Raw genomic sequence first — 27,936 nt, 5'->3', positions numbered from 1 at the left:
CGCATTTCCGTTTGATAGAAATAAGTAATGTACAACCGAAGACAGGCATCTGAAGCTCTGTGTGTAAATGGAGTATAAAGAGACAGATTGTGTATAAACATACGTATGTTATACAAAGTAATCATGAACCTTTCTCCAGCAAAACACGTTTCTTATCAGCAGAATATCACAGAAAAACTAACAGTGTTTATAATCTTCAGCGTTTTACAGTATAAGATTTATTATGTGAGAAATAATTGCAACAGATTTAGGTCATTAATTGAATTAAATATACGGATTAATAGCTAATCGGACACTGATAGTAAATTAATAATAGCAAAATCAGTGATTTGTTTCTGTACATTTTCATGCTTACTTTAAATTGTCCACATATAAATACGAACTTCCGCAACCTTGCAGAGTTTGTAATTAAAAACATGTCTCATATGTAAACTATAAGCATGTGTGTGTGCTTAAAGAAAACTTTAATAGCAAAGTTTATGATTGGTTAGGTTCCATTCCTCTTCATACTTCATGGCGCTGTGCTTACAATGAAACAGCAATAGGTTAGGTTAGATTAGTAGCTTGTAAACAAGACTGAATAAAACACAGAGGAAATAAAGCGAGTAAACGATGTAGAAACAACAGAATTCTTTTATTATTTAAGTTAACCTGTGCATTACGCCAGCAATACAAACATTTGGAAGCTAACAAATGTATCGAGTCGAGGTAAATTAGATCGGAATTACTAGTAACAACCATTCTAGGCCTAATGTGTATTTTGTCGATGTGGACGTTATAGAACAGTAAACTTTAATAATAAAAGGCGAACATATGATGTCGAGTTTATGTGTTGCGTTACTAACACACCGTTTTGGTTCCTATGACAAAAAAGTGTTGAATGATTCAAAAGCTTCCAGTCAAAATATTGCCCACAATATTTTTAGTCCTGAAACAACTGGGAAATTGAATTAATTATAATGAAGTTAACTCACTCCATTTGCATGACGAATGTAACACAGGTCACTCTGTGTATGATAGTATCTTATAGTTCATGTCAGAATGTAGTATATAATTGAAGGGAAGAGAGCAATAGTGGGCTAAGCCACAAAATTGGAAGAATAAAAGAAATGTATTCATAGTATCGTCCCATATACTTATATAGAGGCAGGCTAAGTTACATGCTGTTTGGTTTCTTCAAATTCGTGGCTTACATAACATTAATAAGTGAAATTAAGGAACCACGTTTAAATTCATCTATGTTTTCCTCAGTTTTAATAATGTGCATGTTAGCCCATTCTTGTTCTTAGATATAGAGTTGTTGTCACGTGTATTTAACTTTTGACAGTGTTATTTAACAACGGCTTGTCAAAAAATCACAACACGTTTCTTGAAATTATAACTGTGATAAATATTCAGCACACCAAAATTTCTCGTAAGCGGCTATAGACGTCTTTACCATTTTTGAATCTTTTTCTTCACTGTGTTTGGATACTGAAAATCCCGTTTTAAAGTTCCAAAATTATACTAGCGTTTTAATAAATTCTATATGTTCTTTTATTAGAGAATTATATATGTACGTGTATATAGGATAATATTAAACAGGTTCTTACAATATGGTGTGAACTGGATTAATTGGCTCAGAATAGAAGCCGGCCTGTTGTAAACACAGTAACTAGTTTTATCGTTTCGTTAGTGAAAGGGAATTTGTTTTCTAGCTGAGCGACTATCAAGTTTCTTAGGATCTTGCTACATGCATTTGCTAGAATTTGATGTGAGAAGACAGAAACGTTGTGTAAGGCTTTCCACATAAGACCGAAACAAATCTAATCAGTGACAAGTCTGCACAAAATTAATGCAGATAGATGTAATAACCACACTTCAAATTTCAGCAGTAACAAGTTTATGAACTATGTAAAAAAATTAGTTGTGTATTCTTTTATTGTAAATCAATAAAATTAGAATTTCGAATACAATTATCACTAAAGTAATATGACTTTCGATATTGTGAACCAAATGAACTGTGAATATAATGACGCTTACAGTATGAAACGAGAGGGTCTTCAAACACGAAGTAAAACCTGTATATTAAAATCACCAAGAACAAAGTTCACAATGTGATTATAAAAGTTAAAACTTTGGTGAATAATAACACAGAAGTGTGGAAGGGGGCAGAAGAATAACAAGACATGAAGGACTAACACGTCAAGCAGATATTAGAATATAAAGTAGAAACAAACGCAACAAAGGTATCTTAATATAACTCTCTTGAAGTCGTGGAAAACTGTAACTTTCATTTACACTTCAAACAACTTATTTCCATAAGGACAACAAGCAATTAGAAAAGGGATTCTCTGACAACATATCGAAAAGATTTCACTTTGTAAGAACTAATGCTGATCCCGCGATGGTCTAGAACAGATGAAGTATGGTTTTGAGGACTGGAATTCCGTCAGAAATTGTATTAATCCTACTAATCTATTTGTTTGTAACGTAATAAAAGTGAAAAATGTCAAGTAGCATGTAACACGTTTTCGGAAATGCGTACAAAATTTGTTCGGGAAACCTGAAAATAAAAGAGATCACTCAGCTGGCTATACGTAGACAGAATAAGGGTCTATTTATATAGGAACGTAAAGACAACGACACGAGCCCTTGCCGATTTTTCAGAAAATATTATTCAACGTTTTTTAATGCAATTGTTTATATTGACTCCGAGCTCGTCCGTTCCACGAACGAGTCTCGCCCAACTTACGTCTCCAACGATATTTTTCCTAAAACAGTTCCATTGAAAAACGTTGAATAATATTTTCTGAAAAATCGGCAAGGGCTCGTGTCGCTATCTTTACGTTCCTATAAAAATAGACCTTGATATTTTTAAAATGGTTGTTCAAAGACACGATTGAAATCGTGGATTGGGTTATTCTAGCTCAGAACACGTTAATGAACCCTCAAGTTTCGTGAATCATGGGAAATATCTTGATCAGCTGAGCAACTGTCTGCTTTTAATATCGAATTTTCTTGACAGTTTTATGAAAAGTTACCTTGAAAGAACGCAGGAACTAGTCCGCCCTTCATGACTGAAGTACACCATAAAACAACCCTGAACTTAAAACAAGCAGCTAAATTTGCATCACCGTCTTTATTTCTGTAGAGATGTTGTTCATGTGAAATGTTGGGCCACAGTTATTTAGTCACTCTCATAGAATGGGGATGCTAACCCTAGTTTAACGTTAGACGCAGGTGTGGGTGGAAGAAGGGTGAGAAGGGAGGAAATCTAGACAATTGCCTCGTTGTGGAACAGCACAGTAGTCAGAGCAGTGCTTGTGGGAGAAACAAAATGCCGACTGGTTGATGTCAGAGTGCAGGAACTGACTCATTACAATAAATGATCGGATTAGCTCGTGGTGCAGTTGCTATGTCGCATGCCTTCTCCTTCCACACTACACGAGTTGGAATAAACTTCTCAGTTTGAGAACTCGGCAACTCTGTCATTGCAGTAAATAGTTAACCAAACAATTTTCATACTTCCAGAATTACTAATTTCGATATTAATTTAACTCGTCTGACTTCAGACAATTTAAGAGGATTTAAGAGTTCGAGCAAGAGTTGAAACATGTACACACATCGTACAAATGTGTAACTCGCTATTTTGCATGCGTTTTTGGATAAAAGGTATTTTTATTTTTGCTGATACAGACTTGAACGAGGCAATTAAATAGTTTCATTACATTTTATGTCTCAGTCATTTGACTAATGTACCCTTAATCAAATTTAACTTATTTACGTCAACAACATACTTTATCTACCTAGGTTGTTATATTCAATATGGGCCAAAAAGTGGACTAACTGCCAAATTATCATGATTTTGACGATGGTGCCACATCTTTTATCCTTCATACGACGTAATACTTACAAGGCAAATTAATCCTAGAGTTAACATTACGCTGATTCACGTGACATTTCTAATGAAATTCACTTCAAATACCAGTGTCAATGATTTCTGATAATATTCTTTAAGCAACTTATTTATTGCATCTGTGACATAACATCTGTTTCGTATTGAAACTAAGTATTTTCTCCAACAGCAGAAAGATAGACGAACGCCGAAGTGAATGGTATGTTTTCAAAGTTATTTGTATCACGTTATCAGAAATGTTCCAAGTAAAACCTAAATATTATTGACTTCCATATTTTGTCTTGAGTTGTTGTTCTTTTCTTTCGAGATAATCGATAAATTAGATTTAAGCTTCGTGTAACTAAATTCACGAAGCAGAATTCCTACTTAAGAACATAAGAGTCGCTCAACTAGCCAAGAAATTCCTGCCTTCTGTTAACAGTAACTTATAAACTAAAAATGAACTGTGAAATTTAAAATAAGAAATTTTGTAATTGTGGATAAAAGTAAGAAAAACGAGTTAATGTTTCGGGCACAAATTTCGAAAATACATCTTCAATTGCTCTGTACGATTGGTTATGGAGTGCACTTTTCCATCCTTGTAAATTGATACTGTTTTTTTCTAACAAGCTCCCTTGAAAGAGTAGGCGTAAGTAATTTATGAGGACGTCTTCAGATAAATTATTCTTACAAAAATAAAAGCACTGGATGAACTTCAACAAACGACAAAAGCAAAACAAATTTGCTTGTACACTTCTTTGTTAGCAGTGTTTTATCTGTTCTCTTCCACACTCCATATTCATGTGTAGTTTCGTACGTATACTGAACTTTATAAAATACTGCCTCCTCCCACGTCGTACGTAATTCACAATAACCACACCATTTACGCTACGAAACAAATAACTGAGAAGACACTTTTTAACGTAACATTATAGAAACAAGGCAGTATAGAACCTCATGACTTACGTGGATTAGTTAGGGCACGTACCGAATGTGATGTCCACGATTAATATTAATGCAAAGAGCAAAACATTGTTATAGACATACAATTGCATTTTCTAAAAATATTCTTCATATTAAAATCCACTGTGCCAGTCATTTACCATCAGCTGGCTGAATTTTCTTGCTAAAACTTTGTGTAACCCTGGAACTGGGAAATTTAAGGCTATTAGAAACCAATGTCTGCCGCTGTGAAAGAGAACTGTTTCGCTGTGTAGTCGAATCCTCTCGTTAGATACTATATAATCTTAGCTATTGAAAATATTAATAATTTGTAGGTACAAGTATCTTTTATACAATTATTAAGTACCTTTGAGAAAAATTTAATGTCTCTAGTGGAAGTTTTGAAGCTGTGTCCAGGTACTGAATAAGTTTCTACAGAAGCAGCAGCCTGCTCTGGATTCAGTTCCACCACCAAGGGATTGGCCTCAACAGAAGAATCATTTGAGATATTAACGTCGTATAAATTTTTTTTACACGATATAAACAGAATTTAAAAATTTATTTTTAAAAAAACAACGACTGTTTGTGTAATATCATATTCGTTTCGAGGAACGAAATAACTCGAAGTAACTCTTACTATTACAGTTTAAATAATTAAGAAAAGTCCTCACGAAACACTGTTTTCTTTCGGACAACATTTCAACGTGAGATTGAAAAAAAAAGTATTTCCAATTTGATATCTGAGATTTTGGATGTCATAAGAATATGGAACGCTATCCTCTGGATTACATTACAGAGCAGTCTACGTTAGGTTACCAATGTTCAGAGATAGAAGGCAATCGTCGTGCTAACGTAGCTTTATTACATTTTAAGTCACACCATACTCATTTATTGAAACGAATTTATCAATAACGTCGTAATCATTTTTCTATGCATTGCCAACAAAACAGCGCATGACAATTTGCATGTGTTTTTAGGATTTATGTGGTGGTACACTGGTAAAGAGAATTACTGTGGAATGACATTTCATCCGACACGTCGTGCCACTTTCCACCCAAAGGAGACTGAGTGGTGTTGGCCATTTATAAACCTTAGTGACATTCTTATTTTCTCGGACCCTTATAAATGATCGGTGACTAGAAACAGAAATTTCAAAGAAAAAGGAAAACAGACAGGGAATTTCTTTATTAGTTCAGAAAACTGTTAGCTTCTCAAGAAGCCCTTTGCTCCGTAGCAGTGAGACGTGCGTCATCTTCACAAGTGGATAATTACATGAGAATTTCTATTACGAAAGTAATTTGCTGGTAATGGAGCATCAAGAAGATAAACTCCAGGTCCATAAGTCACCTTCTAATTCAGTTATTTTTAATAGTTTCACGCACGTTATACAAAAATATTAATTTTCGACAAAAATATTCCTCTCATATACACAAAAAATACTTGGGACAGGTTAATTTCAGTCTCACACAATAATTTTAAGTAATAAATACCTAATATTATGCAAGCCTGGAAGTAAGGTGGAGAAAAGTGGTAAATTTCCAGATTAATTTCAGTGAATTACTTACGTATGTAACTTACAGCCTTGGTACTTCAGAAATTCCTGTAAACGCTCTCTGTCCTCTTTCTTCTCCATGTCAGTCAGTAAATCATACGGCCCCTCCTATTATCATTATTCAGTGTTCTGTCTTACGACTGGTCCATTGCTCTGCCCAAAAAGAGCTCTCCAGTTTTCCCTATTCTCAGCTTCTCGTTTAAATTCCTGGAACTTCATCTCCTGTACGGCAGCAAAATTATTTATTTAGTTCATTCATTCATTTCATTAGGATTTAAAAGCTGAGACTAGATATAATAAAAAATGATATATTTTTTCTGTCCGTGTAGCAAATGAATATCTTGAATTTAGGTTTATTCTACGGTGATAAATATATTTGCAGAACAGGTTGAACAAAGATCTTGAATCTCTCGCATAATGCCTAAAATTTTATTTAAAGTCTTTTATTTCGAGACTTGTCGGAACAAAAGTTTCAAAGCTAATTTACACTAGTGGCTTTACGTGCAAGTTGCATCCTCAAAATTATAATTTGGATAGTAATTTTGAAAACACAGTCACAGTGCATTCCTGTTGGATATTTCTGATTCTCAGTTTATTTCTCAGCTGTACAGGTTATGGGATAATGAGTACCTATAACGAGTTGAGGAGGAGGAGGATATGGAAGAAAGCAAATGTGGCCGATTTTAAGGCAACTGTCACAGGATTCAACTGGAAGGACTACAGAACTTCAAGAAAATATAAATACGTAAGAACAGTCTGACCTCAGGCATTTAAACCCAGAATCTTCAAACACAAATATAAATAAAAGTACCAAATACTTAACAGTATTTGATTTATGATTTACGGAGTAAGATATTAAATATATAACATTTAATACTGCGACAGTTAGTAAATAAAACAGTTATAGTAAGAGACAACTACAGTTCTAAGTTTGAAAAAAAAGTTAATGAAATACTAAGATTTCCATGTATCTGTGTCAATTCAGAAAAAATAATATCAAGTTATGGTAGGCGACATACAGAAAAATTACATTCTTTTATGTCCAAGAAGAACAAATTTTTAATAAAAATAATGAAATGAGATGATAATGTTGCGTCATATTGTGTTGAGATATATACTTGTTCAATTTTATCAGTCTAAACACAATAAAATATTATTATTAAATATTAAAATATTATTACAATTAACATTTAAATATTTAAAATATATTAAAATGATGCTCTCAATCTAAATCGAGCATTTCAATGGAGAGCATCATTTTAATATATTTTAAATATTTAAATGTTAATTGTAATAATATTTTAATATTTAATAATAATATTTTATTGTGTTTAGACTGATAAAATTGAACAAGTAAAAATAAGGAACTCAAGTTTATCAATGTTTCAAGCCACTACTTTACTGTCCACATCTTTCTCCGACATACTGGTATCTCAAATTATTACATCTTCGTAAACCGCCTGTGAATACGATGGCTCTTGGTGGTCGGGAGTTTAAATTCATGAAGCCTCGTGGACCAAATTCAAATTTATTCTGGCATCACAGAAAAGATTTCTGCTGCACTGAGGATAACAATATCCAGGCAGATAAGACGTAAAATATTACCAAGCTTATTATCCCAGATTGAGAAGAAACATAGGAGTAATATTCCTATTAATCAGATATTAACAAACCTTAAATGGAACCTAACGAGGTGAATATATATTTAGAGACAGAATCATTTCACAGTAGAGTAAGAGTGTGATGATGAATTGTAAGTATATTGTTTACCATATGCGTGCAAGCTGTCAACCTTCATTATTTTCCCATCAGACTGCGCCCTGTCTTCCGTTGTTTTCTTAATTAAATTTTTGAGATGATAAACTTGCGTCATATTGTGATAAATATATATTTGTTTAAATCTTGTCCGTCTAATAACAATAAATTCTTATGAAATATTAAAATATTACAATAATTAACATTGAAAAATGATGGTCTAATGTAAATCGAATATTTCAATAAAGAACATCATTTGATATATTTTAAATATTTTAAATGTTAATTATTGTAATATATTAATATTTAATAAGAATTTATTGTGATTAGACGGACAAGATTTAAAATATATATTTATTATATCACAATATGACGCAACTTTACCATCTCATTTTATTTATTGTTATGGTTTGATGCTAACAAAATTGAAGAAAGTGTTTTCAATTTATTGATCTGTCGTGATAAGATTACAATACAAAATATTTTATTCTCTTGTAAAATGCGGTCATTAAAATAGTCTGACTTAAATGGAAACTGATATGGCACAACAATTTATTACGAAATCATGAAACGTCAAACTCGATAAAACTTCGTTCGTCCATTATCGAGCTATTTCATGTGGAATGAATAACGCACGGCTTAGACGCACATAACACCACATAATTTGCCAAGAAAGATTAAAAGAAACCCCATGAACCTGGTCTCCAGGCTCAGATTTGAATGTAGGATCTCCCAAACATGAAGCAGGAATCATATTTGGCTGTGATACTTAATAATTCCTTGTTACGTCATCTCTCTCAGGTTTACATAATCCCCTCAGAACTTCATTTTTGGTATGTTCTTCCTTCACTGATATAAAGCAACAGTTAAGTAATGTGTAGGTAAAATATTTTAAGTACCAGTAGAGTTGACCGCACGTAAAGTTAATAAATGAAGGTGCCGAAAGCTCGTAAGACCTTAAATGCTCGTCAGTCAAACTCTTTGCATACCTGAACCTCAACTCATTTTCTCGAAACACCTTATTTACCTGGCCACCATTTCTTTCTCCTTCAAAGATGCGGCCCCTACGTTGCTGGCAGCAGTTGCCGCAGAGACGAAGTAATTTCTGTGAGTGCCAAAATATTTTTCCATCGATGGGAGCACTACCTGTAAAAGAAGATGAACAATTTATATTTATGAGATGGTAAAGTTGCGTCATATCGTGATATAATAAATATATATTTTAAATCTTCTTATTAAATATTAAAATATTTAAAATTTATCAAATGATGTTCTTTATCGAAATATTCGATTTACATTAGACCATCATTTTTTCCACGACATGTTTCAGTTCCTAAAAGAACTATCTTCAGGTGAATATAATTATATAAAGATTCAAATTAATAATAACTTAAATACAATTTCTATATATTATTTTAGCGTACATTTTTATCAGACATTTTTCTGTCCGTGTAGCACCTGAATATCTTGAATTTAGGTTTATTCTACGGTGATAAATATATTTGCAGAACAGGTTGAACAAAGATCTTGAATCTCTCGCATAACGCCTAAAATTGTATTTTAAAGTCTTTTATTTCGAGACTTGTCGGAACAAAAGTTTCAAGGCTAATTTACACTAGTGGCTTTACGTGCAAGTTGCATCCTCAAAATTATAATTTGGATAGTAATTTTGAAAACAGAGTCACAGTGCATTCCTGTTGGATATTTCTGATTCTCAGTTTATTTCTCAGCTGTACAGGTTATGGGATAATGAGTACCTATAACGAGTTGAGGAGGAGGAGGATATGGAAGAAAGCGAATGTGGCCGATTTTAAGGCAACTGTCACAGGATTCAACTGGAAGGACTACAGAACTTCAAGAAAATATAAATACGAAAGAACAGTCTGACCTCAGGCATTTAAACCCAGAATCTTCAAACACAAATATAAATAAAAGTACCAAATACTTAACAGTATTTGATTTATGATTTACGGAGTAAGATATTAAATATATAACATTTAATACTGCGACAGGTAGTAAATAAATTAGTTATAGTAGGAGACAATTACAGTTCTAAGTTTGAAAAAAAGTTAACGAAATACTAAGATTTCTATGTATCTGTGTCAAATTCAGAAAAAATTACATGAAGTTATGGTAGGCGACATACAGAAAATTACATTCTTTTATGTCCAAGAAGAACAAATTTTTAATAAAAATAAGGAAATGAGATTATAATGTTGCGTCATATTGTGTTGAGATATATACTTGTTCAATTTTATCAGTCTAAACACAATAAAATATTATTATTAAATATTAAAATATTATTACAATTAACATCTAAATATTAAAAATATATTAAAATGATGCTCTCCATCTAAATCGAGCATTTCGATGGAGAGCGTCATTTTAATAAGTTTTAAATATTTAAATGTTAATTGTAATAATATTTTAATATTTAATAATAATATTTTATTGTGTTTAGACTGATAAAATTGAACAAGTAAAAATAAGGAACTCAAGTTTATCAATGTTTCAAGCCACTACTTTACTGTCCACATCTTTCTCCGACATACTGGTATCTCAAATTATTACATCTTCGTAAACCGCCTGTGAATACGATGGCTCTTGGTGGTCGGGAGTTTAAATTCATGAAGCCTCGTGGACCAAATTCAAATTTATTCTGGCATCACAGAAAAGATTTCTGCTGCACTGAGGATAACAATATCCAGGCAGATAAGACGTAAAATATTACCAAGCTTATTATCCCAGATTGAGGAGAAACATAGGAGTAATATTCCTATTAATCAGATATTAACAAACCTTAAATGGAACCTAACGAGGTGAATATATATTTAGAGACAGAATTATTTCGCAGTAGAGTAAGAGTGTGATGATGAATCGTAAGTATATTGTTTACCATATGCGTGCAAGCTGTCAACCTTCATTATTTTCCCATCAGACTGCGCCCTGTCTTCCGTTGTTTTCTTAATTAAATTTTTGAGATGATAAAGTTGCGTCATATTGTGATAAATATATATTTGTTTAAATCTTTGTCCGTCTAATCACAATTTAAAATTTAAACACGGCAATACTTCCAGATAGTTGGAACTCTCAATTCTGGCTGATACAAAAACATTCATCCACAAAAAGTTCATATTAAACACGACGTACATATATAGAACAACTTCGAATATGTTATTAAAATGGAATCTGGAAGAGAACATCATTGATATATGATAAACATCTGACTAAAATACAATAATATATAAAAAAAGTTGCATTTTTAGAAATTATGTTCAAGTTTATATAATTTTAATTTTATACACCTGAAGATAATTCATCTAAGAACTGAAACACGTCGTGAGAAAAAAATGATGTTCTAGTGTAAATCGAATGTTTCGATAGAGAACATCATATGGTATTTTAAATATTTTAAATTTTAAATTGCGATTAGACGGACAAGATTTAAACAAATATAATTAAATTTTGTCAAAATTCTTACAAGAAATCCATCCAGATAAATTCTGGCCTAGTGTACCACTGAAATAGGTTTCTTTTATTTATTTAAGACCATATTAAACACTCCAATGTGATAAGAGTTCATTTCAGATATCAAATCATCATGGAAAATGTGGGCATTTCTGTATCGTGAATTGACAGGAAAAGATCAAAAGTTATTCATACAGCTAACTCAGTCTAGAAATAACTTCACAGACCCTGCGTCGAGGCACGAACAGTCAGGTCGTACAACACGACTACAAAACTGAGGGTTCGGGGCTAAAGAAACCTGAAATAACTGAAAATAAATGTAAAGTAGTTACGTATATAAAGACAGATTTTTACAAAAACTCTACGTTCAGGTAAATGGGTTCATTCTCAAGAACAGAGCTTTCATTTGACATTCTAAGCTTAAAAATGCAATAAATACACTGTATTTTGTAACAAGGATCACTTTATATACACGCGCGTAGACCACGGGAATTTAGATGTCGTACCTAAAACATTAATGGTTTAGTTGTATGCTAGTGGCCAGCTCGAACGCACATAAGCCATAATGCAAGGCCAAGAAAGGTTAATATTTAAATGCTCTCTCTTCCCAGCTTTTATCTCAAATTATTATACACATACAAAAATTACCTTTCTGAAACGATTCATCCCAAGTCCCTGGATCAATCGTGATCAGCGACTTAACAACATCCTCAACCAGCAACGAACGGTCCACCAGTTTCAGCGAGGGCCTGAAATAACATCGAACATTTTCATCAGTACACGCACGGCTCTTTATAAAGAATAAATCGAACCAAACCATTCAACAAATGCCCAAGTTTATACAATTTATACGCAGTAGTCTCTTGTAACTGGTCCCACAAAAACTATCCTTAATCGCCCTGATGACGGAGGCAGTATGACCTCCGAAACGTTGGTTAACATCGACCAGACTACACGGCGCAACAACCCAGAAGACAGAAATCTTTATCTTTAATTGAATTTATTGAATACGTAAATATTCGACTTAGAAGCAATCTGATTGGCCATATGATACAAACATATCATTTATTAAAATTTTTATCATTAATATAAAAATGGGACCCTGTGGAACCAAGGGATCACTGTACTTGTATTCAAACATGCAGTTTAAGAAATATTTTATCCAATTTGTTGCTTTAATCCAAACAGGATTCAACTGTAACTGCGAGAATAAGAACCAATCACATCACAGACTTCAATAAATTCGAATCCCAATATCAAAAAAAATGTAATCCTGATTCAGCATTATAAAGTTTTTACGTGCACGTGTGTGTACGTATTTTCTCTTTTTTCACAGAGTACAACAAGTTTAACAACATTTTATTAGCAAAACAGAATTCTAATAATATTTTCTATTCTTCTTACAATAATTTAAAAATGTACGTCTGTCATATTCATCTGTGGTCTTAACTGATTCTGTTTTTAGGCAGCGCAGATTATGGTCCATTGCAGGATCTTCATATAATTCCTTTAACTCTGGACCCAACGGGACGATATATTCATTTTTACAAACCTCCCCGAAAGACAAAATCATTACTTGAGGTGATTACCTAAAACTCAAAATTTAATTAACATATACTACAGTAACTTATGAATATACAATCAAATTAGGCCAAACAGATGAACACAAAATTTTTAAGACTCGACACTGACAAAATAAGAATCGTATGGAAAAACACAAGACTAGTAAAAGATTAGCAAAGTTATGTTTTATAATTATGCGCTGTGCTGCTTCCAATTCCTATTTGCACACTTAACACAACGAAATGTCTACAAAGTCAAACTACAGAAGTAAGATTCTACTGCTGTGGGGTCTGTGAATTCTCTTCCATCTTGTGTTCGGATTTCTCGTCGTAAATATCTGAAGAAGATTTGTAGGTCTGAAGTACGTAAAAATACGTAAGGAGGATAAAGCACCATGTCAGAACTGATATAAAATTTACAGATGAGAATTAAAATTCATTTTAATTACAGCAGAATGGGATTCAATGAATTTAAGACAAGCACGCAAAAAACATTACGCAACACTTAAAAATGGATAATCTGAATAACGACGAGAAGAATCTGTTTACGTAAACTATTATAAAATACAGTTTAAAATTATAAATTTAATTATGGCACTAATATCGTATAAGTATTAGGATGAGCAAAGCAGCAAGAACTACTCGCATCGCCGTAGCATGTGATTCCAAGTGAAGCAGATCATAGAAACCCTGTCGCAAGGGCCCTGACATATAATAGTTGTTTCTGGTCCACATGGAGACAGAGGGCGTGAGCTGCACGATAATTGGACTGGTAGCGGAGCGCGGCGTACAAAGTGAGAGTGTGGGCGTGAGAACCGTAAGACAAAAGCCTCTTAGGAAATTCTATTATATTCCAGTGGTATTAATCAGCCGAGGCAAATATTTCGGAAACGCGTACACTACAATATTTATACTCAGATTCTCTACATACGAAACTGTAATCCTGTCACCTTTGAAATGAAACAGCAATGAGCTCTCTAGCCAAATAAGACTCTTATTTGCTACAGATTTCTGGGTTACGCTGGGCGAACTATTACGTTTTTCCTCGAGGTACAGGTTATAATTTGAAAGGCGATCATCCCATAATCAATTATGCTGCAAGGGGCTTTAGTATTTCATCCATTCTGTTAACCTGCCAGAATATCATCTCCAGTGCGTAAGTTCCTTCAACCGCAGTAACAGGCTCTAAAATTAATGACACCAGATTCACTTACTAAATTGTGGGTTGTGAAAGATAAAGCAGTCTTTTTTTTTAAATTCGACGTCTTTCAGATTGTCATTTCTTGAGAGACAAATTTAGAAAATGTTTTCTTTGGGGTATTTTCAAACTATTAGACTAAACATTTTGTAAAACTAAAAGTAAAGCTAAACTGCTACGGGCCACGTAGGTGCTTGGGGGGGAGAGGAGGTGTAGCTCCCACTCGTTCTCAACTCAGGCACTAGACGGAGGCAAGTAGTCAGTGTCACGACCTGGCCGCGCCTTACTCCTGGGGAAAGGACCCCTGGTACCCATTATCTGTCATAGTATCGAATGTGAACAGAAAGGAAGATCGTGTGTGTCCTGCATCATGAATATTTATCGTCCGTCACGAGGTGTTCACATTTACCTCAGCATTCGTTCCGTCTCAATTAATTCCAAAATATCGATGCGTCTGTCTTCTTCTGGAATGTGAAGTGCCGACACGGACACAGCGTCTTCACACAGCGTACTCCAACCACGAATGTCTGACAGCTTCGGGGCGTGCACTTGCAGAGATTGATTGGGTACTCGTGCCCACTGATGAGGTTTTAAGTCTTGGTGGAAACTTAAAAAAAGAGAGAAACAATGATTTATTAAAAATAAGCATGTGGTCACAAAAGTTCTGGCCGACGGACACATGTTCTGAAGGAACTGTATAAAAATAAGACCTGAAAGTGACTGATTACATTCATTATTTTGCTTTGGTAAATAATAATGTTTTGCAGACTTTTATGTCAGAATATAGAAAATTAAAATAATTTAACGCATTTAGCCAGGTTTAAAAAAATATTGGATGACGTATCTGTTAAATATCACATTTGTAGTTACAGAAAATCCTGTCCATCTCCTCAGTATGTATTAAAGTAACAACACACAATACATATAATAATAATGAAGGAATCTGAAAAATGCCCTACAATCTAGATTATATAAATAAATTATGCAAATGTTAGTGCAAAATTCTGTACTTGGTTTTGTTCTGTAACTAAATTTCTGTCTGCATCTCTTTACAGTGCCGACTCATTTTATGCAGCATATCACTTGAAATAGAAGACTAATCGAAAACCTGTACATGCAGCAAAAAGTCAAAGTGAGACTGGACTCAGGAGACACCAACAGCATTGAGATAGGTAGAGGTGTAAGACAGGGATGCTGCTTTTTAACCTGTACGGGGAATGACTTGCCAAGGAAGCTCTGGAGGGAACAGGAGACTTCAAAATTGGAGGAAGAGTGATAAAGACTGTAAAGTATACAGACGAATTAGTAGTATTGGCAAAGGAAGAGGAGGAATTACAGAACATGATGGACAAGTTAGTGGAGACAGGTAGAGAGTATGGAATGGAAATCAACATTGAAAAATCAAAGGTAATGAGGATAGCACCGAGAGCAGAACCATTGAACGTTGTAATTGGAAACCAACAGATGGAGAATGTGGAGCATTTCAAGTACTTCGGAAGCATAGTCATGACGGACGCCCTATGCACCAAGAAAGTAAAAGCAAGGATAGCCATGGCCAAGGCAGCTTTCGTCAAGAAGAGGATACTTCTCACTAGCAAGTTGGGCTTGGAGATGAAGAAGAAACTAGTGAAGTGTTACGTATGGAGCAGAGACTTGGACACTCAAGAAGAAGGAACAGAAATACCTGGAGAGTTTTGAAATGTGGTGTTGGAGAAGAATAGAGAAGATCAGGTGGACGGATCGAGTGACCAACGAAGAAGTATTGAGGAGAGTCAACGAGCAAAGATTACACGAAGGAAAGCCAACTGGCTGGGACATATTATGAGAAGGAATGGGTTACTGAGTGACATCATCGAAGGCCAGGTTGAAGGAAAGCGAGGGCTGGGAAGAAGACTGATACAGCCAACCGACGACCTTAAACAAGGAAAAAAGATGACGTTCCAGGAATTAAAGCGAGAAGCCGAGAATAGGGACAACTGGAGAGCTCTGTTTGGGCAGAGCAATGGACCTGTCGTAAGACAGAACACTGAATAATAATAATAATCACTTGAAATTGGTAATGTGACTTAAAACTTGATACCTCTTAAAAGCAACTAGTGTATATAGACCTAACCTAACCTAACCTAACCTGTGGTATAACATGCCTCTCAGAGTTCTGAAGCAGTGCAGCTGAAAGTGGCAGGGTGGTTGATGTCCTACCCAACTCTATCTGCAACACTTCCTTGCTCGTTGCTGCCACAAAGATGTTTCAGGTTCCATCTATCAAAACAACGTAGGAGAAGAGAAGTTTACACAGTACGTTCACATTTCCCACTAAACACATCAATAAATTCACAATATCTTTCAGAATATGAATCTAATATACGCGTAACATTCCTTCCAATTATAAGAATTCTTGTGAACAATATCTTGAGAAACTTTCGAAGTTACAAAGTACAATTTCCTGATCAATGCGTATTTTACTTCAGCGTCCTGTATGGGTTTTTAAGAGACGTACGCTGTTTTATCAAAACACATGCACATCATAGCATAACACTGTCGGTTTTAAATTGGTCCAGTTGGAGATACACAGATTTATTAAATATTTCAATTTCCCTCAAAAAAACATAATTTATTTCTGCTGCAATCTTGGCAACCTCACCGGGACACCATTTTGTTTGTGGACGTCTCACCCCAAACCACATAATAAGGGAGAAAAATACTGTAAAGGGACCAACATTTTATAATTTTTATACTACGCTAGAAAACACTACACGTCGGAACATTAAAGAAGTATCATACGCCAAACAATTTCATTACCAAGAGAAATAAAATCCTTCTTTCTCTACATAAAGCTAGATTTTGATAATTTCAGATTAGATTATGAGAATGAGCAATTTCCAATCATAATTTTAAAAATACTTATACTTTGCCCAAATTTTCTTAAAATAAACTCTACTGAAATAATAAATGTCCTTATTCGTTATGGAAATGAAGGGAAATCGTAAGCGTGAAACTGTAATACGTCAAGGATCTATTTTGTTGTTATTAATCGTTAAAAACAAACTTTCTGTTAATACTGTCACATTCCCCGTGATGCCCCTTTGCCTGATGAATCATGAGTCACTTCATCGTAGAGTTCGTCAGCACGGACCACGTAGCAACTCTGACGATCGATGCTATCGTAACAAAACTTAATAGTTTGCTTTCAAATTTCATAATTTCAAAGCTAAAAAGTATTAATACCAGTGAACAACGAGGAGGAGTCTTGTGAACGAGGTAACGAATCCCACCTCATACGTTTGTAACGCAGCCAAGATGGCATTACTGGTTGTGGGGAAATTAGAGGGTATAAAGTTGGTATGGCTTCTAATTGCATGAGAGACATACCAAATTTAGTGATAACACAAAATGAATCTAAAATAATTAGTGGGATGTACACATGTGAACTAAAACCGTGTAATAATAACATAAGACCACCTTTCCTTACAAAAAAGAAAAGCATTCCAATGTTTCTAAATTCAAAAGACTATAAACTTAATTACGTATACGTAACAGCTCAGTTTCAATTGGAATAAACTTAAATAGTTTCTTGTAACGTTACGTAAGCCATCGCTATTGCAGAACGTGGCAAGAAAATTAGAACACAGAGGATTACGTTGTCACCTTTCAATAATTCTGTCATCGTCATCCACAATCATAACAGAAGCCTTGCGGACACTACTCTGATTGAAATCCTTGCTGAAGAAGTGATACTGCGTTGTTACCCAGCCCACGTACACATGAGTCGGGTCCTGTCCAGGGAAGATCCTTACACCACAGAAGTACTCGTTGATGAGTCGAATATCTCGTTGCCAATAGATTCCGCTCCTGAGACAGCTGGGACAGACATTACTTTTGGACTTCTGTCTGGGATGGCAGGTGGAATAATTCTCGAGTCCATCCGAAAGCAATCTGTTTACTCGTTAATTAATTTATATTTATTACTGAAATAAAATTAGCAGAATATGAAGTAACGCACAACTGAATAAGAGGGCAGCTTAGCCCCCCAACTGCAGAATACCAAAAGAATTAGAGACAGTACATGAGAAATTTTATACACAGAGGAACAAAAGTCATATCAAAATTAAACACCGTCTGTAACAAGCCCTGAAGATGGATAAGGAAGCCAAAACATAACCTTTTATTAAATAGAAGTCGAATGGATATTTCATGTACCTCTTATTACAACCTTATTGTATAGAAGCTCACCTGCGAGACCCTCGCTCGTGGTGTCCGCACATGTAGTCTACTAGTGCGGCCCATGCCAACTGGTTTTCTCTCAGGACTGACATCTCCATCCATCCATCCATCCATCTGGAGTTCTTCCCTTCTTCAGACGACCATTGCTTGAATCACGTTTACGAGAGAAGAATCTATGATAAAATTTATATTTTAAAATAATTCGACAGTTCCAATTACATGTCAATTCTACTTTCAGCTCTTATGTCCATGACTTTGTCCTTCCTATCGAAAAGCAACGACAAGATTCAGAAATATTGGTGGCCGAGAAATAGACATCCTGAACCGAATAAACTTGTCAATGTTGCTCTTGAAGTACCTGCTACATAGGTCACAGTCAAGACAGGTTATTCTACGAGATGTTCTAACTGTGAGATGTTGCAAAATGTGCGACAGAAAGCAGTAGACAGACACGGATCGAGGACGAGTCCGGCAGAGACATAGTGAGGCATTCGCCGAGGTTGGCATGCATCCCTTGGTGAGAGTTTTGAAAAAAAAATTCAAAATTTTTCGAAAAATCAAAAAACGATGGAAATTGTCTGAAAAGCTCACAACACCCAAAAATTTTGAAATTTTTGAAAGTGGAATTTTTCAAAATTTCTTGGTTTTGTGCGCTTTTTGGACAATTTCCAGCGTTTTTTGATTTTTTACATTTTTTTTCAAAATTTTTCGAAAAATCAAAAATGTTTCAAGCCATTAAATTCCAGCCACTACTTTACTGTCCACATCTTTCTCCGACATACTGGTATCTCAAATTATTATATCTTCGTAAACCGCCTGTGAGTACGATGGCTATTGGTGGTCGGGAGTTTAAATTCATGAAGCCTCGTGGGCCAAATTCAAATTTATTCTGGCATCACAGAAAAGATTTCTGCTGCACTGAGGATAACAATATCCAGGCAGATAAGACGTAAAATATTACCAAGCTTATTATCCCAGATTGAGAAGAAACATAGGAGTAATATTCCTATTAATCAGATATTAACAAACCTTAAATGGAACCTTACGAGGTGAATATATATTTAGAGACAGAATTATTTCACAGTAGAGTAAGAGTGTGATGATGAATCGTAAGTATATTGTTTACCATATGCGTGCAAGCTGTCAACCTTCATTATTTTCCCATCAGACTGCGCCCTGTCTTCCGTTGTTTTCTTAATTAAATTTTTGAGATGATAAACTTGCGTCATATTGTGATAAATATATATTTGTTTAAATCTCGTCCGTCTAATCACAATTTAAAATTTAAACACGGCAATACTTCCAGATAGTTGGAACTCTCAATTCTGGCTGATACAAAAACATTCACCCACACAAAAAGTCATATTAAACACGACGTACATATATAGAACAACTTCGAATATGTTATTAAAATGGAATCTGGAAGAGAACATCATTGATATATGATAAACATCTGACTAAAATACAATAATATATAAAAAAAGTTGCATTTTTAGAAATTATGTTCAAGTTTATATAATTTTAATTTTATACACCTGAAGATAATTCATCTAAGAACTGAAACACGTCGTGAGAAAAAAATGATGTTCTAGTGTAAATCGAATGTTTCGATAGAGAACATCATATGGTATTTTAAATATTTTAAATTTTAAATTGCGATTAGACGGACAAGATTTAAACAAATATAATTAAATTTTGTCAAAATTCTTACAAGAAATCCATCCAGATAAATTCTGGCCTAGTGTACCACTGAAATAGGTTTCTTTTATTTATTTAAGACCATATTAAACACTCCAATGTGATAAGAGTTCATTTCAGATATCAAATCATCATGGAAAATGTGGGCATTTCTGTATCGTGAATTGACAGGAAAAGATCAAAAGTTATTCATACAGCTAACTCAGTCTAGAAATAACTTCACAGACCCTGCGTCGAGGCACGAACAGTCAGGTCGTACAACACGACTACAAAACTGAGGGTTCGGGGCTAAAGAAACCTGAAATAACTGAAAATAAATGTAAAGTAGTTACGTATATAAAGACAGATTTTTACAAAAACTCTACGTTCAGGTAAATGGGTTCATTCTCAAGAACAGAGCTTTCATTTGACATTCTAAGCTTAAAAATGCAATAAATACACTGTATTTTGTAACAAGGATCACTTTATATACACGCGCGTAGACCACGGGAATTTAGATGTCGTACCTAAAACATTAATGGTTTAGTTGTATGCTAGTGGCCAGCTCGAACGCACATAAGCCATAATGCAAGGCCAAGAAAGGTTAATATTTAAATGCTCTCTCTTCCCAGCTTTTATCTCAAATTATTATACACATACAAAAATTACCTTTCTGAAACGATTCATCCCAAGTCCCTGGATCAATCGTGATCAGCGACTTAACAACATCCTCAACCAGCAACGAACGGTCCACCAGTTTCAGCGAGGGCCTGAAATAACATCGAACATTTTCATCAGTACACGCACGGCTCTTTATAAAGAATAAATCGAACCAAACCATTCAACAAATGCCCAAGTTTATACAATTTATACGCAGTAGTCTCTTGTAACTGGTCCCACAAAAACTATCCTTAATCGCCCTGATGACGGAGGCAGTATGACCTCCGAAACGTTGGTTAACATCGACCAGACTACACGGCGCAACAACCCAGAAGACGGAAATCTTTATCTTTAATTGAATTTATTGAATACGTAAATATTCGACTTAGAAGCAATCTGATTGGCCATATGATACAAACATATCATTTATTAAAATTTTTATCATTAATATAAAAATGGGACCCTGTGGAACCAAGGGATCACTGTACTTGTATTCAAACATGCAGTTTAAGAAATATTTTATCCAATTTGTTGCTTTAATCCAAACAGGATTCAACTGTAACTGCGAGAATAAGAACCAATCACATCACAGACTTCAATAAATTCGAATCCCAATATCAAAAAAAATGTAATCCTGATTCAGCATTATAAAGTTTTTACGTGCACGTGTGTGTACGTATTTTCTCTTTTTTCACAGAGTACAACAAGTTTAACAACATTTTATTAGCAAAACAGAATTCTAATAATATTTTCTATTCTTCTTACAATAATTTAAAAATGTACGTCTGTCATATTCATCTGTGGTCTTAACTGATTCTGTTTTTAGGCAGCGCAGATTATGGTCCATTGCAGGATCTTCATATAATTCCTTTAACTCTGGACCCAACGGGACGATATATTCATTTTTACAAACCTCCCCGAAAGACAAAATCATTACTTGAGGTGATTACCTAAAACTCAAAATTTAATTAACATATACTACAGTAACTTATGAATATACAATCAAATTAGGCCAAACAGATGAACACAAAATTTTTAAGACTCGACACTGACAAAATAAGAATCGTATGGAAAAACACAAGACTAGTAAAAGATTAGCAAAGTTATGTTTTATAATTATGCGCTGTGCTGCTTCCAATTCCTATTTGCACACTTAACACAACGAAATGTCTACAAAGTCAAACTACAGAAGTAAGATTCTACTGCTGTGGGGTCTGTGAATTCTCTTCCATCTTGTGTTCGGATTTCTCGTCGTAAATATCTGAAGAAGATTTGTAGGTCTGAAGTACGTAAAAATACGTAAGGAGGATAAAGCACCATGTCAGAACTGATATAAAATTTACAGATGAGAATTAAAATTCATTTTAATTACAGCAGAATGGGATTCAATGAATTTAAGACAAGCACGCAAAAAACATTACGCAACACTTAAAAATGGATAATCTGAATAACGACGAGAAGAATCTGTTTACGTAAACTATTATAAAATACAGTTTAAAATTATAAATTTAATTATGGCACTAATATCGTATAAGTATTAGGATGAGCAAAGCAGCAAGAACTACTCGCATCGCCGTAGCATGTGATTCCAAGTGAAGCAGATCATAGAAACCCTGTCGCAAGGGCCCTGACATATAATAGTTGTTTCTGGTCCACATGGAGACAGAGGGCGTGAGCTGCACGATAATTGGACTGGTAGCGGAGCGCGGCGTACAAAGTGAGAGTGTGGGCGTGAGAACCGTAAGACAAAAGCCTCTTAGGAAATTCTATTATATTCCAGTGGTATTAATCAGCCGAGGCAAATATTTCGGAAACGCGTACACTACAATATTTATACTCAGATTCTCTACATACGAAACTGTAATCCTGTCACCTTTGAAATGAAACTGCAATGAGCTCTCTAGCCAAATAAGACTCTTATTTGCTACAGATTTCTGGGTTACGCTGGGCGAACTATTACGTTTTTCCTCGAGGTACAGGTTATAATTTGAAAGGCGATCATCCCATAATCAATTATGCTGCAAGGGGCTTTAGTATTTCATCCATTCTGTTAACCTGCCAGAATATCATCTCCAGTGCGTAAGTTCCTTCAACCGCAGTAACAGGCTCTAAAATTAATGACACCAGATTCACTTACTAAATTGTGGGTTGTGAAAGATAAAGCAGTCTTTTTTTTTAAATTCGACGTCTTTCAGATTGTCATTTCTTGAGAGACAAATTTAGAAAATGTTTTCTTTGGGGTATTTTCAAACTATTAGACTAAACATTTTGTAAAACTAAAAGTAAAGCTAAACTGCTACGGGCCACGTAGGTGCTTGGGGGGGAGAGGAGGTGTAGCTCCCACTCGTTCTCAACTCAGGCACTAGACGGAGGCAAGTAGTCAGTGTCACGACCTGGCCGCGCCTTACTCCTGGGGAAAGGACCCCTGGTACCCATTATCTGTCATAGTATCGAATGTGAACAGAAAGGAAGATCGTGTGTGTCCTGCATCATGAATATTTATCGTCCGTCACGAGGTGTTCACATTTACCTCAGCATTCGTTCCGTCTCAATTAATTCCAAAATATCGATGCGTCTGTCTTCTTCTGGAATGTGAAGTGCCCACACGGACACAGCGTCTTCACACAGCGTACTCCAACCACGAATGTCTGACAGCTTCGGGGCGTGCACTTGCAGAGATTGATTGGGTACTCGTGCCCACTGATGAGGTTTTAAGTCTTGGTGGAAACTTAAAAAAAGAGAGAAACAATGATTTATTAAAAATAAGCATGTGGTCACAAAAGTTCTGGCCGACGGACACATGTTCTGAAGGAACTGTATAAAAATAAGACCTGAAAGTGACTGATTACATTCATTATTTTGCTTTGGTAAATAATAATGTTTTGCAGACTTTTATGTCAGAATATAGAAAATTAAAATAATTTAACGCATTTAGCCAGGTTTAAAAAAATATTGGATGACGTATCTGTTAAATATCACATTTGTAGTTACAGAAAATCCTGTCCATCTCCTCAGTATGTATTAAAGTAACAACACACAAAACATATAATAATAATGAAGGAATCTGAAAAATGCCCTACAATCTAGATTATATAAATAAATTATGCAAATGTTAGTGCAAAATTCTGTACTTGGTTTTGTTCTGTAACTAAATTTCTGTCTGCATCTCTTTACAGTGCCGACTCATTTTATGCAGCATATCACTTGAAATAGAAGACTAATCGAAAACCTGTACATGCAGCAAAAAGTCAAAGTGAGACTGGACTCAGGAGACACCAACAGCATTGAGATAGGTAGAGGTGTAAGACAGGGATGCTGCTTTTTAACCTGTACGGGGAATGACTTGCCAAGGAAGCTCTGGAGGGAACAGGAGACTTCAAAATTGGAGGAAGAGTGATAAAGACTGTAAAGTATACAGACGAATTAGTAGTACTGGCAAAGGAAGAGGAGGAATTACAGAACATGATGGACAAGTTAGTGGAGACAGGTAGAGAGTATGGAATGGAAATCAACATTGAAAAATCAAAGGTAATGAGGATAGCACCGAGAGCAGAACCATTGAACGTTGTAATTGGAAACCAACAGATGGAGAATGTGGAGCATTTCAAGTACTTCGGAAGCATAGTCACGACGGACGCCCTATGCACCAAGGAAGTAAAAGCAAGGATAGCCATGGCCAAGGCAGCTTTCGTCAAGAAGAGGATACTTCTCACTAGCAAGTTGGGCTTGGAGATGAAGAAGAAACTAGTGAAGTGTTACGTATGGAGCAGAGACTTGGACACTCAAGAAGAAGGAACAGAAATACCTGGAGAGTTTTGAAATGTGGTGTTGGAGAAGAATAGAGAAGATCAGGTGGACGGATCGAGTGACCAACGAAGAAGTATTGAGGAGAGTCAACGAGCAAAGATTACACGAAGGAAAGCCAACTGGCTGGGACATATTATGAGAAGGAATGGGTTACTGAGTGACATCATCGAAGGCCAGGTTGAAGGAAAGCGAGGGCTGGGAAGAAGACTGATACAGCCAACCGACGACCTTAAACAAGGAAAAAAGATGACGTTCCAGGAATTAAAGCGAGAAGCCGAGAATAGGGACAACTGGAGAGCTCTGTTTGGGCAGAGCAATGGACCTGTCGTAAGACAGAACACTGAATAATAATAATAATCACTTGAAATTGGTAATGTGACTTAAAACTTGATACCTCTTAAAAGCAACTAGTGTATATAGACCTAACCTAACCTAACCTAACCTGTGGTATAACATGCCTCTCAGAGTTCTGAAGCAGTGCAGCTGAAAGTGGCAGGGTGGTTGATGTCCTACCCAACTCTATCTGCAACACTTCCTTGCTCGTTGCTGCCACAAAGATGTTTCAGGTTCCATCTATCAAAACAACGTAGGAGAAGAGAAGTTTACACAGTACGTTCACATTTCCCACTAAACACATCAATAAATTCACAATATCTTTCAGAATATGAATCTAATATACGCGTAACATTCCTTCCAATTATAAGAATTCTTGTGAACAATATCTTGAGAAACTTTCGAAGTTACAAAGTACAATTTCCTGATCAATGCGTATTTTACTTCAGCGTCCTGTATGGGTTTTTAAGAGACGTACGCTGTTTTATCAAAACACATGCACATCATAGCATAACACTGTCGGTTTTAAATTGGTCCAGTTGGAGATACACAGATTTATTAAATATTTCAATTTCCCTCAAAAAAACATAATTTATTTCTGCTGCAATCTTGGCAACCTCACCGGGACACCATTTTGTTTGTGGACGTCTCACCCCAAACCACATAATAAGGGAGAAAAATACTGTAAAGGGACCAACATTTTATAATTTTTATACTACGCTAGAAAACACTACACGTCGGAACATTAAAGAAGTATCATACGCCAAACAATTTCATTACCAAGAGAAATAAAATCCTTCTTTCTCTACATAAAGCTAGATTTTGATAATTTCAGATTAGATTATGAGAATGAGCAATTTCCAATCATAATTTTAAAAATACTTATACTTTGCCCAAATTTTCTTAAAATAAACTCTACTGAAATAATAAATGTCCTTATTCGTTATGGAAATGAAGGGAAATCGTAAGCGTGAAACTGTAATACGTCAAGGATCTATTTTGTTGTTATTAATCGTTAAAAACAAACTTTCTGTTAATACTGTCACATTCCCCGTGATGCCCCTTTGCCTGATGAATCATGAGTCACTTCATCGTAGAGTTCGTCAGCACGGACCACGTAGCAACTCTGACGATCGATGCTATCGTAACAAAACTTAATAGTTTGCTTTCAAATTTCATAATTTCAAAGCTAAAAAGTATTAATACCAGTGAACAACGAGGAGGAGTCTTGTGAACGAGGTAACGAATCCCACCTCATACGTTTGTAACGCAGCCAAGATGGCATTACTGGTTGTGGGGAAATTAGAGGGTATAAAGTTGGTATGGCTTCTAATTGCATGAGAGACATACCAAATTTAGTGATAACACAAAATGAATCTAAAATAATTAGTGGGATGTACACATGTGAACTAAAACCGTGTAATAATAACATAAGACCACCTTTCCTTACAAAAAAGAAAAGCATTCCAATGTTTCTAAATTCAAAAGACTATAAACTTAATTACGTATACGTAACAGCTCAGTTTCAATTGGAATAAACTTAAATAGTTTCTTGTAACGTTACGTAAGCCATCGCTATTGCAGAACGTGGCAAGAAAATTAGAACACAGAGGATTACGTTGTCACCTTTCAATAATTCTGTCATCGTCATCCACAATCATAACAGAAGCCTTGCGGACACTACTCTGATTGAAATCCTTGCTGAAGAAGTGATACTGCGTTGTTACCCAGCCCACGTACACATGAGTCGGGTCCTGTCCAGGGAAGATCCTTACACCACAGAAGTACTCGTTGATGAGTCGAATATCTCGTTGCCAATAGATTCCGCTCCTGAGACAGCTGGGACAGACATTACTTTTGGACTTCTGTCTGGGATGGCAGGTGGAATAATTCTCGAGTCCATCCGAAAGCAATCTGTTTACTCGTTAATTAATTTATATTTATTACTGAAATAAAATTAGCAGAATATGAAGTAACGCACAACTGAATAAGAGGGCAGCTTAGCCCCCCAACTGCAGAATACCAAAAGAATTAGAGACAGTACATGAGAAATTTTATACACAGAGGAACAAAAGTCATATCAAAATTAAACACCGTCTGTAACAAGCCCTGAAGATGGATAAGGAAGCCAAAACATAACCTTTTATTAAATAGAAGTCGAATGGATATTTCATGTACCTCTTATTACAACCTTATTGTATAGAAGCTCACCTGCGAGACCCTCGCTCGTGGTGTCCGCACATGTAGTCTACTAGTGCGGCCCATGCCAACTGGTTTTCTCTCAGGACTGACATCTCCATCCATCCATCCATCTGGAGTTCTTCCCTTCTTCAGACGACCATTGCTTGAATCACGTTTACGAGAGAAGAATCTATGATAAAATTTATATTTTAAAATAATTCGACAGTTCCAATTACATGTCAATTCTACTTTCAGCTCTTATGTCCATGACTTTGTCCTTCCTATCGAAAAGCAACGACAAGATTCAGAAATATTGGTGGCCGAGAAATAGACATCCTGAACCGAATAAACTTGTCAATGTTGCTCTTGAAGTACCTGCTACATAGGTCACAGTCAAGACAGGTTATTCTACGAGATGTTCTAACTGTGAGATGTTGCAAAATGTGCGACAGAAAGCAGTAGACAGACACGGATCGAGGACGAGTCCGGCAGAGACATAGTGAGGCATTCGCCGAGGTTGGCATGCATCCCTTGGTGAGAGTTTTGAAAAAAAAATTCAAAATTTTTCGAAAAATCAAAAAACGATGGAAATTGTCTGAAAAGCTCACAACACCCAAAAATTTTGAAATTTTTGAAAGTGGAATTTTTCAAAATTTCTTGGTTTTGTGCGCTTTTTGGACAATTTCCAGCGTTTTTTGATTTT

General features: G+C 35.3%; 1 protein-coding gene and 1 long non-coding RNA gene across 16 annotated transcripts; one reads left to right on the top strand and one right to left on the bottom strand.

Annotated features, from left to right (window-relative positions):
* Positions 1–615: 615 nt before the first annotated feature.
* LOC147870386 (uncharacterized) lies at positions 616–27,859 on the bottom strand. 15 transcript variants are annotated; one of them, XR_015533476.1, is made up of 13 exons: positions 27,264–27,761; positions 26,679–26,998; positions 25,162–25,292; positions 23,443–23,640; positions 20,922–21,022; positions 18,585–18,748; positions 18,000–18,319; positions 16,483–16,613; positions 14,764–14,961; positions 12,243–12,343; positions 9,154–9,272; positions 6,385–6,593; positions 616–5,027 (listed from the first exon to the last, which is right to left on the bottom strand). XR_015533476.1 is itself a non-coding variant. In XM_087342278.1 (12 exons), exons 8-12 carry the CDS (start codon positions 16,494–16,496, stop codon positions 6,489–6,491), a joined length of 537 nt encoding a protein of 178 aa, XP_087198404.1. In that variant the 5' UTR covers positions 16,497–16,613; positions 18,000–18,319; positions 18,585–18,748; positions 20,922–21,022; positions 23,443–23,640; positions 25,162–25,292; positions 26,679–26,998; positions 27,264–27,761; the 3' UTR covers positions 616–6,488. The 15 variants fall into 15 exon arrangements, 10 of the variants coding, with proteins under 10 accessions (XP_087198404.1, XP_087198405.1, XP_087198410.1 ...); XR_015533478.1 differs by having other exon boundaries at positions 616–2,545; XR_015533477.1 differs by having other exon boundaries at positions 6,398–6,593.
* Positions 9,208–9,998, top strand: LOC147870387 (uncharacterized). The gene is made up of 2 exons (XR_015533481.1): positions 9,208–9,309; positions 9,857–9,998. It is a non-coding gene; the product is annotated as an uncharacterized LOC147870387 (long non-coding RNA).
* Positions 27,860–27,936: the final 77 nt, after the last annotated feature.

The sequence above is a fragment of the Zootermopsis nevadensis genome, unplaced genomic scaffold, assembly GCF_977971745.1.
Source record: "Zootermopsis nevadensis isolate Lab colony 2312 unplaced genomic scaffold, Znev_1.0 Znev_ptg000289l, whole genome shotgun sequence".
Lineage (NCBI taxonomy): Eukaryota > Metazoa > Arthropoda > Insecta > Blattodea > Termopsidae > Zootermopsis > Zootermopsis nevadensis.
Note: the sequence above shows the minus strand (reverse complement) of the source record. Positions and strands in the feature narration are given on the sequence as shown.